The sequence below is a fragment of the Poeciliopsis prolifica genome, unplaced genomic scaffold, assembly GCF_027474105.1.
Source record: "Poeciliopsis prolifica strain line A6 unplaced genomic scaffold, Auburn_PproV2 SCAFFOLD003, whole genome shotgun sequence".
NCBI classification, from domain to species: domain Eukaryota; kingdom Metazoa; phylum Chordata; class Actinopteri; order Cyprinodontiformes; family Poeciliidae; genus Poeciliopsis; species Poeciliopsis prolifica.
Window position 1 is genome coordinate 10,649,222 of NW_026562378.1, and position 15,594 is coordinate 10,664,815.

The 15,594-nt window shown below is 39.8% G+C and overlaps 2 protein-coding genes across 2 annotated transcripts; both read right to left on the reverse strand.

The window, feature by feature from the left end:
• Window positions 1-2,701: 2,701 nt before the first annotated feature.
• Window positions 2,702-8,769, reverse strand: olfml3b (olfactomedin-like 3b). The gene is made up of 3 exons (XM_055026283.1): window positions 8,539-8,769; window positions 6,673-6,958; window positions 2,702-5,294 (listed from the first exon to the last, which is right to left on the reverse strand). Exons 1-3 carry the CDS (start codon window positions 8,767-8,769, stop codon window positions 4,510-4,512), a joined length of 1,302 nt encoding a protein of 433 aa, XP_054882258.1. The 3' UTR covers window positions 2,702-4,509.
• Window positions 8,770-9,895: 1,126 nt separating this feature from the next.
• On the reverse strand, window positions 9,896-15,594 carry cdk2 (cyclin-dependent kinase 2). Its single transcript, XM_055026321.1, has 7 exons — window positions 14,929-15,594; window positions 13,206-13,283; window positions 12,995-13,115; window positions 12,735-12,905; window positions 11,351-11,452; window positions 11,071-11,274; window positions 9,896-10,979 (listed from the first exon to the last, which is right to left on the reverse strand). The coding sequence occupies exons 1-7, from the start codon at window positions 15,042-15,044 to the stop codon at window positions 10,875-10,877; spliced, it is 897 nt and encodes a 298-aa protein (XP_054882296.1). The 5' UTR covers window positions 15,045-15,594; the 3' UTR covers window positions 9,896-10,874.

Consider the following 15,594-nt stretch of genomic DNA (forward strand, 5'->3'; position numbering starts at 1 on the left):
AACCACATTATGTCTCTTTGAACCATGAGAACCACATTTACTGCATTTAGTTAGAAAACAATAATCATAACCATATTAATGGAAATATGACTGACCTAAATACAGGCCAATACTTGGAGAAAACCTGACCCAGGCTCCAAGAGTCTTGGCATGTAATGATGTTAGACCAGCCCACTCAAATCACATAAAATCCCAATAAAAACATTGAAGGACGTGGCTGAAATGCAACAAACTGTGGAAAAATAAGCATTTTGCAGGACACCAAGGCTTACACACAACCAAAGCAAACGGGTCATTTGGAAGTACGTTTGTATGTTTATGTAAATTCAATATTTAGATCCTGCTAAGCAAATGAAAGAAAGATAAGGTAAAGGACTCATCTCGTGTCGACAGTGCATGTTGTGTGTTGAGTGACAAGGAAGGTTTGAAACACAAAAAGCAGCCTAGAGAGAGGGACCGAAGCTTTCCGGAAACACCATGACCGTGACACAAAAATGTATGTTGTGTAATTTTACAATTCTCCCCGTTGTTCCTCAGTTAATAAAAAATAAATATTGTAAAGTTATTTCTATTATTCTCTGATTGTTTGATTGTTCCAGTCAGCTGCTAAAACAAGTCCTTCTGCTGAATGTGACTAGCATAGATAAACTTGTAGAAGGAAGGATTGTTTGGTGAAAGCAGTTCATATGATCTGTAGATGTCAGCAGGTGTTTTGCGCTGACTCTCTGGAAAACAAAAGAGAAAAAAACACTTCAAGAGGAAGGATGTACTTATTGGCTGAACTTTATGCTAACAAACAGCTACTGCTTGGACAACAATAGTGCACACAGCATAACCTGTGCTGGCTTTCTTCCAGTCTATAAAAGGATAAATAAAACATGTCTCCCCTTTGGCTTCAGCGTTAAGGTATTGGTATAATTTTAGGTCAGAGAAATTTTTGTTTGATGAGTCTATATCCAAAAGATATTTATTCTTCTTACTTAAAGCAACCTTAGATTCAACATTTTCACATTGGTTCATTAGAATGCCACCTTATGAACTGCTACACCACTTTTGTTTTTGCATTAGATGGTTATTCAAATATAAAGACGTTGTCATTAACACTGAGGGACAATCAGTTGGTCTTGGAAATAAGTTGGGGAGGGGGATCATTTCTGGAGGCAAAGTGATACGAAAGTTAGAGACATTTTGTGTACATCCTGGATATTGGGAAACGAGAGCAACCCGCGCTCATCACGGCTCTGCATAAGTACAGTGGTGGTTCACCAGCCTTTCGTTATTCCCCATGAAGTGGCAGCTACTGCTTGCTACAGCAACCCACTGGAACCAGCTAAGTTGGGTTTTGTTTTGTTTTTTCTAACTCTAATGATGTGAGACCCTAAAAGCTCCGGGCCTGAAGGAGAGGACAAATATTTAGAACAGGAGCGTAGAGGACGATAAAGACAAGCAGCGAGGACACAACACACATAAAAATAGTTATAAAAAATAAATACATAGCGCCTTGATGTTATCTCTATGCATTTGTCAGAATTGTTTGCATACTGAGCGTAGAACTGGAGTACCTGAATAAATGTCTGTGATTTTTGTATTGTGCACTGAGACGTTTCTCCTCTGTTACATGCAGATGTAATATGAACCAGTTTCCCAGCTCTTTGGTGCATTTATTGAAGCTACACACCAAGAATGCAACTTCCTGTTCTGCAGCTGTACAGCTGAATTGACTGGGGTGTATTTTCTGGGTGTGGCTGATAGCTAAAAGTCTGTTGTCATTTCTTTTTGGAAAACGGATTAGCAGAAAAAAAAAAGAAGTATTTTGTGCAATAACTAAAAAAAAAAACAGCATCAAAACAGCGTTTGCACTCAAGTGGATTGCATTGGTTCTCTTCACAGAAGCATGCAAAGTAATTCCTTTGTAGTTCAAGTGTAATGACAAGAAGCCTGCTTTGCTTTGCAAAATCCAGTCACCACCTCTGAAATACGGGGCGTGGTTGGAGTTTGGTTTTGTGAACAACAACCTTTTGTGGTGTTCATCCTTCACCTCCTCTCTCTACGTCAGAATAAAAGCTGCTGCATCTCCTTTTATGGATCTAACCTGGAAGCCGCGCAATATATTTAAAACATCCCGGATCCTGTAAGCAGCACATGTGCAGATGCTCCGTGGACACAAGAACACAAGGACAACAGAGTGAATGAAACCTTTTGGAAAATGATTGTTTAGTGATATAACCTGGCTCTTGTTTGGGAACGTGAGCCTGTAATTACAGAGAAGATCAGAGCCTGTTTTGAAGATCTATTTTCTATTCCTCCTTCAGCTGTTGAGTCTGCTTCACTGAGAGCAGCTGAGATTTTCAATGGCATTACAAGTAAATTAAAGCCTTTGATTCAGTCTGGTGTTAAGTTTTATAGATATTTCTCAGGGTTTATTATTTTAATTTTAGTTATTTGTTTTAGCAAGGATGGTCCTGTGTTTATGATTTGAGCTATTCATGATTTTGGTACATAAAACAAGAAAATATCTGAATTACCAGCAGACCTGTGAACAACCAGCCTAATTTGTCAATTCGTACTTTTGTCTTGATTCTGGAGGAAATTAGCTTTTAATCTTTCCACAAGCTGAACAAAACTACAGTTGATCTAAATGTGTTTGTATCTCAAAATACATTACAGACATAGCTGGAAAAACTCAACATGCGCAGAGAAATAAAAATGTTTATAATTTTATTCAAATTTAGACATTAGTAAATAAATTGAATTCCTTATCCAAATATGATATATTTATCCTGGATACTTATCTGAAAAACAATAAAGTCTGTCAGGAGGAACATATTAGAAATCAACATTGCTCGGTTCCATAAGTGTGCAGATTGTTAAACTAACACTCTGTTAAACTATCTATACTAGATTTACCATATTATAAAATATAGTAAATCTGATCAAACATGAACACAGTCCCAGCTGTGGTAAGTATTTTCTGACAATTACATCTTTAAGCTAATTAAATATCATGCAGAAAGATTACGAAGGATTAAAACAATGTATAGCATAAGCATAAGGGTATTCACCTTGAGAACAGAATTAAAAAACTATGTACATCATGTCACATGATTAAAGACATGGGAATTTCAAAATTGATGAAAAGTTAAGAAGACATCAACAAAAACATCCAGGTCATGTGTTTTAGTAAAGCAGAACAGAAACGCTGCACATCATTGAAAAAAACATTATACTTATAGTGAAACATGGGTGTGGCTGCATCATGCTAAGGGGGTTACTTTTATTTTTCAGAGGAAATGATGCTTTTGTGAAGTGGGATAAAGTTGTGGACAGTCCTGAGTACCAGCCACTTTTGACCCAAACCTTCATAAGTCTGCTGGAAAACTGAAAGTGAAGATGGTTTGAAACAACATGATGCATTCAGAAGAGGAAAATCCACGATGTGAAGTAGCCATGAAAGAGTTCCCAGTAATATCTGACAGAAAACCTGAACGTTTACCTGGAGACGACTGTCTTCACAATCTGATGGATTTGGAGAGATTACAGAGGTCAAATATGTCTCAGTGAGGACGGTGCATAAAAATTAGAAGACAGTTAAATCAAAAAAGGTGTTCAACACTGTATCAAAGTGTGCATGTGTATGCAAATAGCTTTCTGCACCTTTCAGCTTTTTTTTAGCAAAAAACTGTTGATTTATTAGGGCCTCATGCTTTTACATCCAAAATAACAAGAGTTTTAAGAGGGTGGTTTACATGTTTCTGAACCAGTGCTAGCCTGCTAGCATGTCCTCACAAATATTCTGACATTAACTAAATAGCAACACATCTGAGGATCTTATAATCAAGACACAACATTCAATTGAATTAATCGACAACCAGAAAATTGCTAATAATTAAGGGCTGATGGAGCTAAAGCTACATGTTTTCTTTGCAATTAAAGAAAACTGTCTGCTAACAGCCTGTGGTTTGTATTACTTTAATAAAGTTATGAATAAAAAATTAATTTGATCACTTTGGGAATCATATTTAGGAAAGATGTATTGAAGTTGGTGATGAGTATTGCACATTTTTAAATTATGGGTTAAAACTACTGAGAATTGGTTTAATAATCATCTAAATGTGACACGCTAACAGCGCGTCACATTTAGCCACAAACTGGCTCTTTTTCTAAAAATAAATTGCAAGAAGAGTTTAGTTAGAAATTTCCAAATTATCTGCATTTACATACTAATGCATACAAAATGATAGCAATGCACATAATGTGGGAAGTGTTTATTGTGAAAGCTCAGCAAAGCTTGAGTTGTGTTTTGCATCTCAGTCAAAGATTTGTCAGAGCCTGAAAACATAACAAGTAACATTAATGACAATAATATGCAGAATTTTACAGATTACAAAATTCACTTCAGATAACCTGAAAACGCAAACAGACGCTGCAAATATTTGACCTAATCAACGATCTTTGGTCAGATATGACTCGCATGAACCCTTTCGAAGGCACTGGGCTACTTCACTCGGCTCAGATTTCCAGCTTCTTCTTCATGGAAAGCTTGTAGAGGATTTGGTAGCCATCATCCCAGGCGTAGAGCAGCTGCTCCTGAGGATTGTACTTCAGGCTGGCATGGAAGCCGTAGCGCTTTGGAAAGTAAACTAGGGGCGCCTCCTCGTTAGTCACCAGGTCATTCACGTCAAACACGCACTGCACTCGTGAGCGGCCAGGCTGCTTGGTGTTATACACCACATACAGGGTGCCGCAGATGATGAAGGCTGTCTCTGCGTTCTCTCTTGGGCAGTTCGTGTCCCACATCTGCTCGACGTCCAGGGAGTTGCTGTCCATCTTAGCCATAGAGATGTGCCTCTCGTTTTGCCTCGTGGCGTAGATGGCCCACAGGCCCTCCTCGTCCACGGCCAGGTCCATCACCGTCTCAGGGTTCAGGCCGTACACAGGAACATGATCCTGTACTGGAAAGACCACGCTGTCTGTGATGGACTTATTTTTAGTGTCGAATTTGACCACCCTTATCTCCTCTTCCTGATTTACGTAATACACGTGGTTGTTGTAGACCACATGTCCGGTTCCCTTCCAGGTTGAGGGAATCTTCACGTCGGTGGACAGAGAAAAGCCCGCAGAGCGAGTGAAGTCTTGAACCGTGGCAAACTCGTTGATGGTGTCCTCAGCCGTCCCGTTGAAGATGTAGACCTTCCCAGATGCTCCACCTGTGTCTTTGGTCCACATTCCCTTGGGCCCTCCGACCCTCTTCAGGATCTTCATGGCTTTAATGCTGGAGATCATATCACTGCAGTCTGTAAAAGACATGAGGGACAGCCTTCACACAATTAGCTATCGCTTTCTAACGCTTTCACTTTTTTAAACTCTGTAAAAATTTGTTGTAGTTTTCTTGTCCTGCCTTCCTGTAGCTCTTCAATTAACCAGGAACCTTTGTCGGGATCGTCTGTGTGGACTTCTCTTTTACTTTCAACACCATCCACAGGAAGATGAGTGTTGGAAAGGGACATCAAGTCAACATTTCACCATGCCTCAGTAATATCATCCATAACTTTCTGATCAATAGACCACAAGCTTTGTAGGTGGACACAACCATTTCAGCAGTGCTCTCCACCGGCACTGGAGCACCACAAAGGTGTGTACTAAGCACCTTTCTTTATACATACTGCACAAACAGCTGTATTAGTCCTTCACCAGCCATCTTATTCCTCAAATACTCCAGTGACGTTGTCGTTCACAACATGGTTTAAAGCCTCTTATCTCAACCTTAATACCAGTAAAACAAAGGAAATTATCGCTGGCCCTCTGTCGTTTAAACAGCTTTACAATGGAGAGTTTATTATTACAATAAACTCACCTGTAAACAACACATCAACAACTTCAAAAAGAGAAGCCAACAAACACTTCTTGCTACCACACATATACTCAAATGACTGTATATCATCACCAAAACATCATCCAGGCCATTCTGCTTTATCGTTCACGATGTAATTTGGTTTTTTTATTCTATTGTGCTCCGGACATCCCTAAAAAGTGTTTAATTCACCCAATAATCACTTATTTCTATCTATAAATACAGTTACATTTGTTGGTTTTATTATCAGAGATTTCTGTCAAACTGCCTCCAAACTCTCTAATATAATGTGGATTAATTTTATGCTAATGTTTGGATTTTGAAAGGTAATTTCTATCAGCAAAGCGTCTGCAAAAACACAGAATAAAAATCTGAAAATCCATCGCTTCGTGGGAGAAAGTGAGGCTGGTTTCTCGCTCACACACCTGCTGGTCAGAACCAGGAGTCACCATGGCAAACAGGCCGTTTGGGCCAACAGCAAAAGAGCTCAAGGTTACTCTTCAAAATAAGGATAGGATTTAAAAAAAGCAAAACAAAATACAACAAATGCTCTTTGTAATAACAGACTTATTATTAGTAATAGTAGAATATAATTGTTTTTCTCATTGTCCTCAACCAAGAACAAAGTTCACAAATACTTTTCAACATAAAAGCCCCAATATTTAGTCACATTGTTAATGAAACAAAACCAATGACAAGTGCATATTTGGTCTTTCAAATCGAATGACATGATGACAGAAGTGCATTATTCATCTGAAGTTTGATGAAAAAAGGTATTCATCTTTGCCAGTTTATCGGTTCTCCATACCAGCACATCTCACCTGTGAGTTTGAAGTATTTCGCCTTCTGCTTCTCCTTAACCAGAGTCACCTGCTGCTCTATCAGCTTGTCGTCCACGTCCACGCACGGCTGGGCCCCGTTCTGCGTCTCCAGGTAGTCCAGTTCCCGTTCGACCCGGTCCACCCTCGTCCCCACTCCGTCCAGAGTCGTCCTGAGGGTTTCTTTCTCTTTGTCAAGACTCTCCAGCTGAGAAACCATCTGCTGCTTCAGCTCCCGCAGCTCGGACGCATAGCGTGTGGTCTGCTCTTGCCACAGAGAGATCCTGTCCTGTTGTAAACAAAGCTGATTAGAGCAGCTTCTAACCACAGCTTCTGAAGATGTTTATTTTATACTGCAACTAAAATAAGGATTTGCTATAAATTACTCAAGCCCACAATTTTCCGTGGCCTTAGAGGCATCCTTTAATCAGGAAGGACCCACACACAGCAAGCACCCACCCTGCCTGACTGTCTTCCAGGAAAATGGTCTGAGATCTCTTTGTTGCAGATATTCTGTAAAAAATATTTTGTGAAAAATCGTTTTTCCCAACAACGACAGAATCTGCTGTGTGGAAACTGAGGACAAATTTTGTCTCGTCCTTCTTTGCAAAATTGTTTTAATTCAGCCACTTCGGAGGATAAGCACAACCTGTTCAGAGTCAGGACAAAGCATCTGAGTCAGCTTCAAGTCCAGACTTTGACTAGGCCACTCCAAAAACTCCTTATCTCTCAGACCTGATGACGAGCTTAAGGTCACAAACTTTTGAGGATTTTCTGGGAGAGAGAAAAACTCAATCAATTACAGCAGGCAGGAAAAGTCCATCATGTTTGACTCATCTGAAATTACTGGGTTAGCTATACAACTCAAGCACACACACACACACACACACACACACACACACACACACACACACACACACACACACACACACACACACACACACACACACACACACACACGCGTGCACACACTCCTTTCAAAAAGTTCCCCTTTAGTTAAGTGAAAAAGTTAACATTGTGAGACAATCAACATGTTTTCTTTTTGAATAGCAGCTTTCTCACAGTTAAATCATGAACACTGACCTTGACTGAGCCAAGCGATGCCTTCAGAGTTCAGGACGTTGATCTGTTTCTATTTAAGACCTCCTGGATGAGTCAACAATGTACTTTTGTAGTAATTTTAATAGGCGGACCACTCCTTGGAGGGTTCACCACTGTTTCATTTGTAGGTCTCAAAATGAGGCTTGTTAGTCTTACATCTATAGCAGTGGATGATTAACTCTTTCCTGACTGATTTATTTCTCCTGTGTTCATGAATTCCTTTGGTTTTAAAGCTCTTGCAGCCGAATAAAGTAGCTGAATAGATTCCTCTAGTGTCAGGGAGACACTTGAAATTGAACTCTGCTTGCCAGAAGAATCAGAGTATGTAATCAAGTGTCGTGGATACTTTTTTACTTGAATTAAATGATAATTTGATGACTGCTTTTCTGCCTTTAATCAGGTATATTTGTTAGATTTAAAAATAAATATTACTTGAAACAAAATCTGCAAAAACCTTTGTATCGCACTAGAGCTGTTCACTGTGATGAAAAACTGGATGCATTTAGAACTTCATTGGTCTAAATGTATTTGTTCAGAATTATGTAATTTATAGAAACTTATTTTTTTTGTCATCACATTGTCTGCAGCTAGAGCTGCAGGCTCAGACTAAAGGAGCTCACGGTTCACATCAGGGTAACTGATCTGTATTCCCAACGTTTTCCCCAGGATTTTGCCCACATCTGCATTCCATTGCATCAGTTCCCGAAATTTTCCTCTGCGGGAAACTCTGGCACTGCGGACTCAGCAGGAGGAGAAAAAAAAACTTACCTCAATTGCAAGAAGCCTCCGTTCCAAGTAGTCAATAAGAGCTTGGTGCTGAGCAGCAGCAGAGTAAACCAAAGCAAGCAACAGTACGAATCCTCTCATTTTGCTGCAGCTCAGGAACCTTTGGGCTACAGTGAAAACCTGACTGGATGTCAGAGAGTGTGAGGGAACCAGCAGAGTCCCAGAGGTGGGCTGGAATGTTTTACTTAGCTGCCTGGGAGGAGCCACAGCCATATGGTGGTGGAGGCACTGGACAATACTCCTCACTCCACAGTCCTATCTTGTTTGGTGATCTTGGAAGAAACCCACAGTGGAGCATTTTTAAATGACCTTGGCGTTTGGCTTTATAGGTGTTGGACCCTTCTGTCTGAAACGTTCGGTTTTAAAGACACTCAAAGCCAGAAGTTACGTGAAGAAACAAAGGAAAAAATGTGAGGTGCTCTCCTCTGTTTAGACAAAAGACACTAGAGGCTGGAAATTCAATTTAGAAGGAAATGCATGTCATATTGTAATGTCTTTAGCAAACTATCTGCACACACAGCACCTTAACATTTTTCCCAGTCAAGATATTTCAAATGAGGCTTTGGACACAGAATCAACGCTAAATTTGGAATACACATACAGAGAAACTAAAAACAATAAGTCCATAAATTATGTGTGGTAAAGTGGATTAACTGTTGAACACAATTATTGAGACTGATTAGCAGAAAAGCCTTAATTGCTCATCAACTTCATGACGTCTCCAGACTGGAGAAACTAGCTGCATGTAGCTCAGGTGTGACTTTTGGTACATTTCATAACCCAAAGGTCTGACGAGTTGCTGGTTCACTACAGCCGTTTCATTTTCTCTGATCCCAAACTGAGCATCCCCGCAGCGCAATACTGCCACTGCTGTGTTCCCATACGGGGACGGTGTGAGAAATGTACGAGCGTTTTGCATTTTATTTTAGACTAATTTAACTGGGACAAATTAGTTTCCCATGTTTTCTATATTTCCTACATGCTTTGTGGAAAACTTGTTATCTGAACAAGTTTATTTTTTCACTCTTTAGGTCTTTCTCTCACTCTTCCAGAGGTCAAACTTGAGGATTGTTTAATCCATGACTGTCCTGCCAACAGATCCTCCCACCTGGTTGAGTATCTCTGCAGCTCTTGGCTGTTTCTCTATTCTCTAACCTCTGGTGCCTTCAACTAACAGCTGCATTTATACTGAGACAAACTACAAATATGGAGGAGCCCACTTTCTACTCAGGTGATTTCCAACAGCAAGTATTTGATTGGATATAATTTAACGATATGAGAGTAAAGTGGGATGAATACAAAGGATCACACTTTTCACATTTTTATTTTTGCAGTTGTAATGTGACAAAGTTAAACAATATTAAGAGTTAATACTTTTGGAAGGCACTATTAGAATATCTTGTACATAGCTGTACAAACTTGGTGAATAGCAAACCTTTTATTTTAATATCCTTCTAGTGTCAGTAAAATTGCTCAAGTTTGTTTCTGCTTATGGAAGTGAATGTAAAAATTATTTGTTTTAACAAGATGTAGCTTATTGCATTTGTCAGATTTATCATATGCATATTTAACAGCTCCAATGTCTCCGACACAACCAGCAGTTATCTGAACAAGTTTATTTTTTCAGCTGTATATAAACAATATGTATAAAATTTGTGCATTAGGCTTGAATAAAATCTAAAGAACAATGCAACACCAAGTTTAATTCTGTAAAATATGACAGTGAACTACCGTGAATCAGAACTTCAATCTCAAACGAAGAGCTTTAAAACCACTTCAAGATCGTTTGCATGGAACTGCAAGAAAAGAAAAGTCGAGCCGGAGGGCAGCTGGTGCAACTCGGTGTTTATCTAGCACCAGATTATTGTGCTGAGAGCCATCTCTCTGTCTCTCTCTCTCAAGGTTACAGAGAATGCAGATTGCTTTATTTGCACAATCCCACAAATTCCTCAAATGAATTTTGACTCTAATCAACAAACTAAACTCAAACATCCAAAAGCTACTTACATTTAAATGGGGAAGCTCGAGAGCAGTCGCTGTTCTGGCCGGAACATTATCAAAGAACACTTTGAATCATTGACAACAAATCAAATATGGCAGCTGTGCATATAAACATGCACAGTAAAATGAGAAATGACGGGTAAACAGTTGGAACCATAACAGAAGGACCTCCATCCGGCTACATAAAGGCTGCGTTTAGATACTGAGGGACCCTTCGCCTCCTGAAGTGTCCAGGTTCTGTCCGTTGCAGGCAGGGCAGGCGGTCCTTATTGCTTCGATGTAACTTCGATTCTAACCAGCCTAATGCTTTACACAAATCACAGTCTGAGATGAGGAACTGGCATGGAGACGTCCCGGAAGAACCGGTGCACAAGTGCATTTTTGGCAGAAATCCTCTTGTTTGGGTCATAGGTCAGCATTTCCTAAAGAAAAGATAAGTCCATCATGTATCAGTATTTCTCTTTCTGCCACAGGCTAACATTGCTGTTTTTAAACAAGTGGAAATGTTCTCACTGCCAGCAGCTCTCTCCCGTCCTCATCGAGAAGAGGCACCACCTTGGCTAAGTCCTGTCGAGCCCACTTAGGGAAGGAGGGCTTGTAGTCGGGCATTGATGTGACTCCAGGCCACACGGCTTCATCTGGCGTTCCCAGCGTACGGAAGATTCTGAACAACTGGTCTATCTCCGAGTCACCGGGGAACAGCGCCCTCCTGGTGACCTGAGGACGACCGTGCTGCCGATTAGAGACCACTCCTGCTTTGTTGAATATTTATTGTGGGAAACACTCAAGTTACCATTTCAGCAAAGATGCACCCCAGGCTCCAGATGTCCACCGCCGTGGAGTAATATTTGCAGCCCAGGAGGATTTCTGGTGCTCTGTACCAAAGTGTGACGACCTGGAAAAAGTGGAAAACAATTTCTTCCAGTAAGAGACCAGTTAGAGATGCACTGAATGGAATAATGGGAATATTTTCCAGGTTTCACACAACTTTTTTTTTTTGTAGATTTTTCTTTCTGAGCAACATCATAAAAAGAAATCAGAAAAGCATTTAGAGCATTTTTGTAGCCTTCCTGTCAGTCATTTTTTATTTACATGTAAGCCTGTCACAATAAACAATAAATAAATGAATCGCATGATAAATTAAAAGAAACTCAATCACTTGCTTAATTTATTGTTTTTCTTTTTTCTTCCTCTTTTTACCAAAAACTGAATGATTAAAATCTTCAGTCTGGTGCTTTAGACTTCATAATTCATTTTATTTGTTGTTTTCTTTACTCATTTTGGATATTTAAAATGTCCTCCGGTTCCTGTGTTTGAATGCTCATTACAATTTGAAGTTTCTTGATCTTTGCGAATGTGTTCTTGCATTATCAAGCCATTATTACTATTATAAATTGGCCTCAAGACAACAAGATTACTGTTTATCAAAATATTTTCTTGGACAATTTATTGTTATTATGACAGGCCTGTTCACATATATTAGGAGCAGAAGTGAAGAACGGAAATATCAGGAAAATTTCAGATGCAGTAGCAGTAAAGTGATGGGCAATAACAACACAGACTCACACAAGGAGAAAACAATTATAAAAACAGAATAAAGACTAAAATACTGCACAATAAATGCAAAACCTCAACATAAATATCATGTAGTTCGAAAAATGCTCCAGTCCAGAGGACTGACGATGTTTGTCTTCATCAAAAACAAGATTTTACTTTAATAAAACACACAAATTAAATTTATTTAAAAAAAAAAAGAAAACAACAAAAAAGAAACATGTCTTTTGCATCCTGTGGCAGCAATTAATGTGAATACTAAGACATAAATATTCCCCAAGAGAATGTATATTCTACTTACTCTACTTTTCTGATTTACGAAATCCATCATGTTTCACTGCGGAGGTTAAAAACCTCAATAAGATAAATCAGAGCAACTTAGTTGTACTCTGTTCGGCCTTCCTGTTATCTGCTGAAACTCTTTCACTCTTCTGCAGGCTGAATGAATAGCAAATGTGTCTCAACATACCATAGAAAAATATTTCTTTCTAAACAGCCTCTTAAATCTTTATGCTTACTCTGATACTGTCAACACTTTATCAGGGAACTCGGAGAAACTTGTGGTTTGTTCAAAGGCTAGATGTAAGAAAAAAAGAATAAAACAAAGACTGCTACCATCTTACCTCGTGTGTGTAAGTGCGAACGGGAACGCCGAAGGCCCTTGCGAGGCCGAAGTCTGCCAGCTTGATCTCTCCTTGGGCGTTGATAAGGAGGTTCTGGGGCTTCAGGTCTCGGTGCAAAACTCTGTGAGAGTGGCAGAAGGCCAGGCCTTGCAGCAGCTGGAAGAGATAGCTCTAAAACAGAGAGACAACCATAACAAACTCACAAAACTATTATTCACACCACTAGGAAAGTATTAAGATCAACATCAAGCTATAATTACCTTAACCAAAGGCAGCGGTATGCCAGTGACCGACGAGGAGTCCATAAACTTTTTCAGATCTTGATGGAGGAACTCAAAAACGAGGTAAAGTTTGTTCTCGGTGTGAATCACATCTCGCAGCCTAAAAGAGCATAAGAGGTTGGCTATAAATCCAAAAAGGCAAACAGCATCACCAGAACACGAGTTCTGCTCAAATGTTACTAAAACTTACTTGACAATATTTGGATGGCTGAGTTCTTTAAGAAGGGAAATTTCTCGGATGGCTGTGCTGGGAACGCCCTCCGTTTCCCTGGATACACAGAAAAGAAGAGTTATCGCCCGCTTGCTCTCTTCACTCGTTCACAGCACATAGGATAATGATTAAAAAACAGCTAAACATACACCTAGGACACACAGAGACACACAGAGACACCCCAGGCCAACTCCATAAACTGACTTTCTCCATTACACATATTTTTATTTGGCTACTTATCAGAAACAGTCAAGATTTCAATTTGTCATTATTCTGCTTTATGGAGATGCAAGTTTAATGAAAGACCTGCAATATAAAAAATATATCTACAGTGTACTATTGTCAGTCAAGTGAGGGAGAGAGAGATTGTCTATCCATGAAAAAAAATCTACCTGAACAAACGGTTGCTCTCTGGTTGTCCTAAAATCAGCTGATTTAATAATCTCACAGTACAATAAGCATACCTAAAATAATTGATAGTATTAGAAAAAATTCTGCAATTAAAAAAATATATAATTTCAGAACACAAACAGCATAATGCATATATCAGTAGTCTTGATTATTACAGTTTTAACATATTTATATAATATTAAACGCTGATTTTAGTTAAAGCCTCAGAATGAAAACCTGCTGTAATTAATTAGGATTTTTAAGCTTGTTTTAAGAATATCAGTCATTTCTGCCACAACACTGATAACAGCTGGGTAATTAAGTCAGGCTAATGGTGATGTAATCAGCCTGCAGCTCATCAAAAGTAGGTTTAAAACATTGTTATGTTGATGAAGGTGACTTTAAGCACTTCATTCTAATCTGGCCTTGACCTGTTACATGGATTTATTTTAAAATACTGAGCATCAGTGCTTGTTTCCCAATGGTAAGTATCAGCTTGCTGATATTGCTGGGGTATGTGGCATTTCCTGATAGATGCTGATTTTGGACAATAAAACTCAATGGACCACCATCAGCTCCCCAAATTATAAGAGACATTGGAAAATTCACACTGGACCTCAGGCAGTTTGGATCCTGTTACATATTCTACACCCTTGGACTTCCAAATGAAATCAAACCTGATTTTCATCTTAAAATAAGAAGATTTTGGACTGGTGAGCGACAGTCCAATCCTTCTTCTGATTAGCCCTGATTAGACGCTTCTGATGTGTGTGGATGACAGTGCTTCTGAAGCTCTGATTACAGCCACAGTCCCAAATGACTAATCTCCCCCAATGTCTTGAATGGGCCTCCAGGTCCAGGTAATCCCTGTTCTTTGAGCAGGTTTTTCCCAGTCACAGGTTTTCCTGATTTACAGCATCAACAGAAAGTACTTGTCAGATGAACACGTGAAAAAAAAAACTTACTTTGTAATTAATCAACATAATACTTGACTGATGCTTTAGTGACATTTTTGTTAAATGAGAGATAATGTAAGCTTTATAAGACAAAAAGTGATTAAGTTTCAGGAATGAGTGTGTTCGTATAGCATTATTTTTGACGCATTATATTTTCCTTGGGTTTTTGTTTGTTTACTATTAGTTTATGGAGGAGTGGATATAAAAGCTAAGGTACTGAAACTCCTGAGGTCATTTTAAAGAGTTAGCCGATGCCATTATTCCACGAGGTGAAAACACCCAAACAAAAGCTGAGGTTGTGTCAAAGAGGTAAACATTTGTTCCATTAGCTCACAACCAGCAGAGAGCCGACTTACGTGTCCAGTCTGATTTTCTTCAGAGCAACAGTTTCTCCTGTCACTTTGTTCTTGGCCTTGTAAACCACTCCGTACGTCCCTTCTCCTATTTTCTCCACCTTTTGAAACGTGTCCATGTCGAAGGTGAAACCCGGCGGAGCTTTGTTGTGGGGTTAGCAGCCTCGCGCGGCCGCTCTCTTTGTGTCGGAGCTAACGGCTACAGGGACAGACGTTAGGGGACAACGCGGGGACCGACCGGCTGCTGCCGTCATTCACGCTTCGACGGGAAGAGGGGGTCGAGAAGAGAGTCTGTCGGGTGCGAGCACAGCTAACGAAAACGAAAGAGACTAACATGTGAACTCTCCGTTGGTGAGCGGGGGAAAAGCGTAAATCTGAGTGTTGGCGCGGCGGTTGCACCTGAGTTGGAAACCACTACCGAACCAACACAACAGCGTTTCCCGCGTTGTGCCGGGTGCGTTCGATTATGTGTCCGGGGCACACCGGATGTTTCAGACGAGCGACATCCTCGCGGTTATTTCACGACTTTTTCCACAGCACGCTTTCTTCGAAACGTTACCAATGACGTTGTCGATTTCTAGTCTGTTAAATACAACGTACAATTATTTGAAACGCGGCTTAAATACGTCTTGTTCCAAATAACAATCCGAGCGGGTAAACTCAGGTATG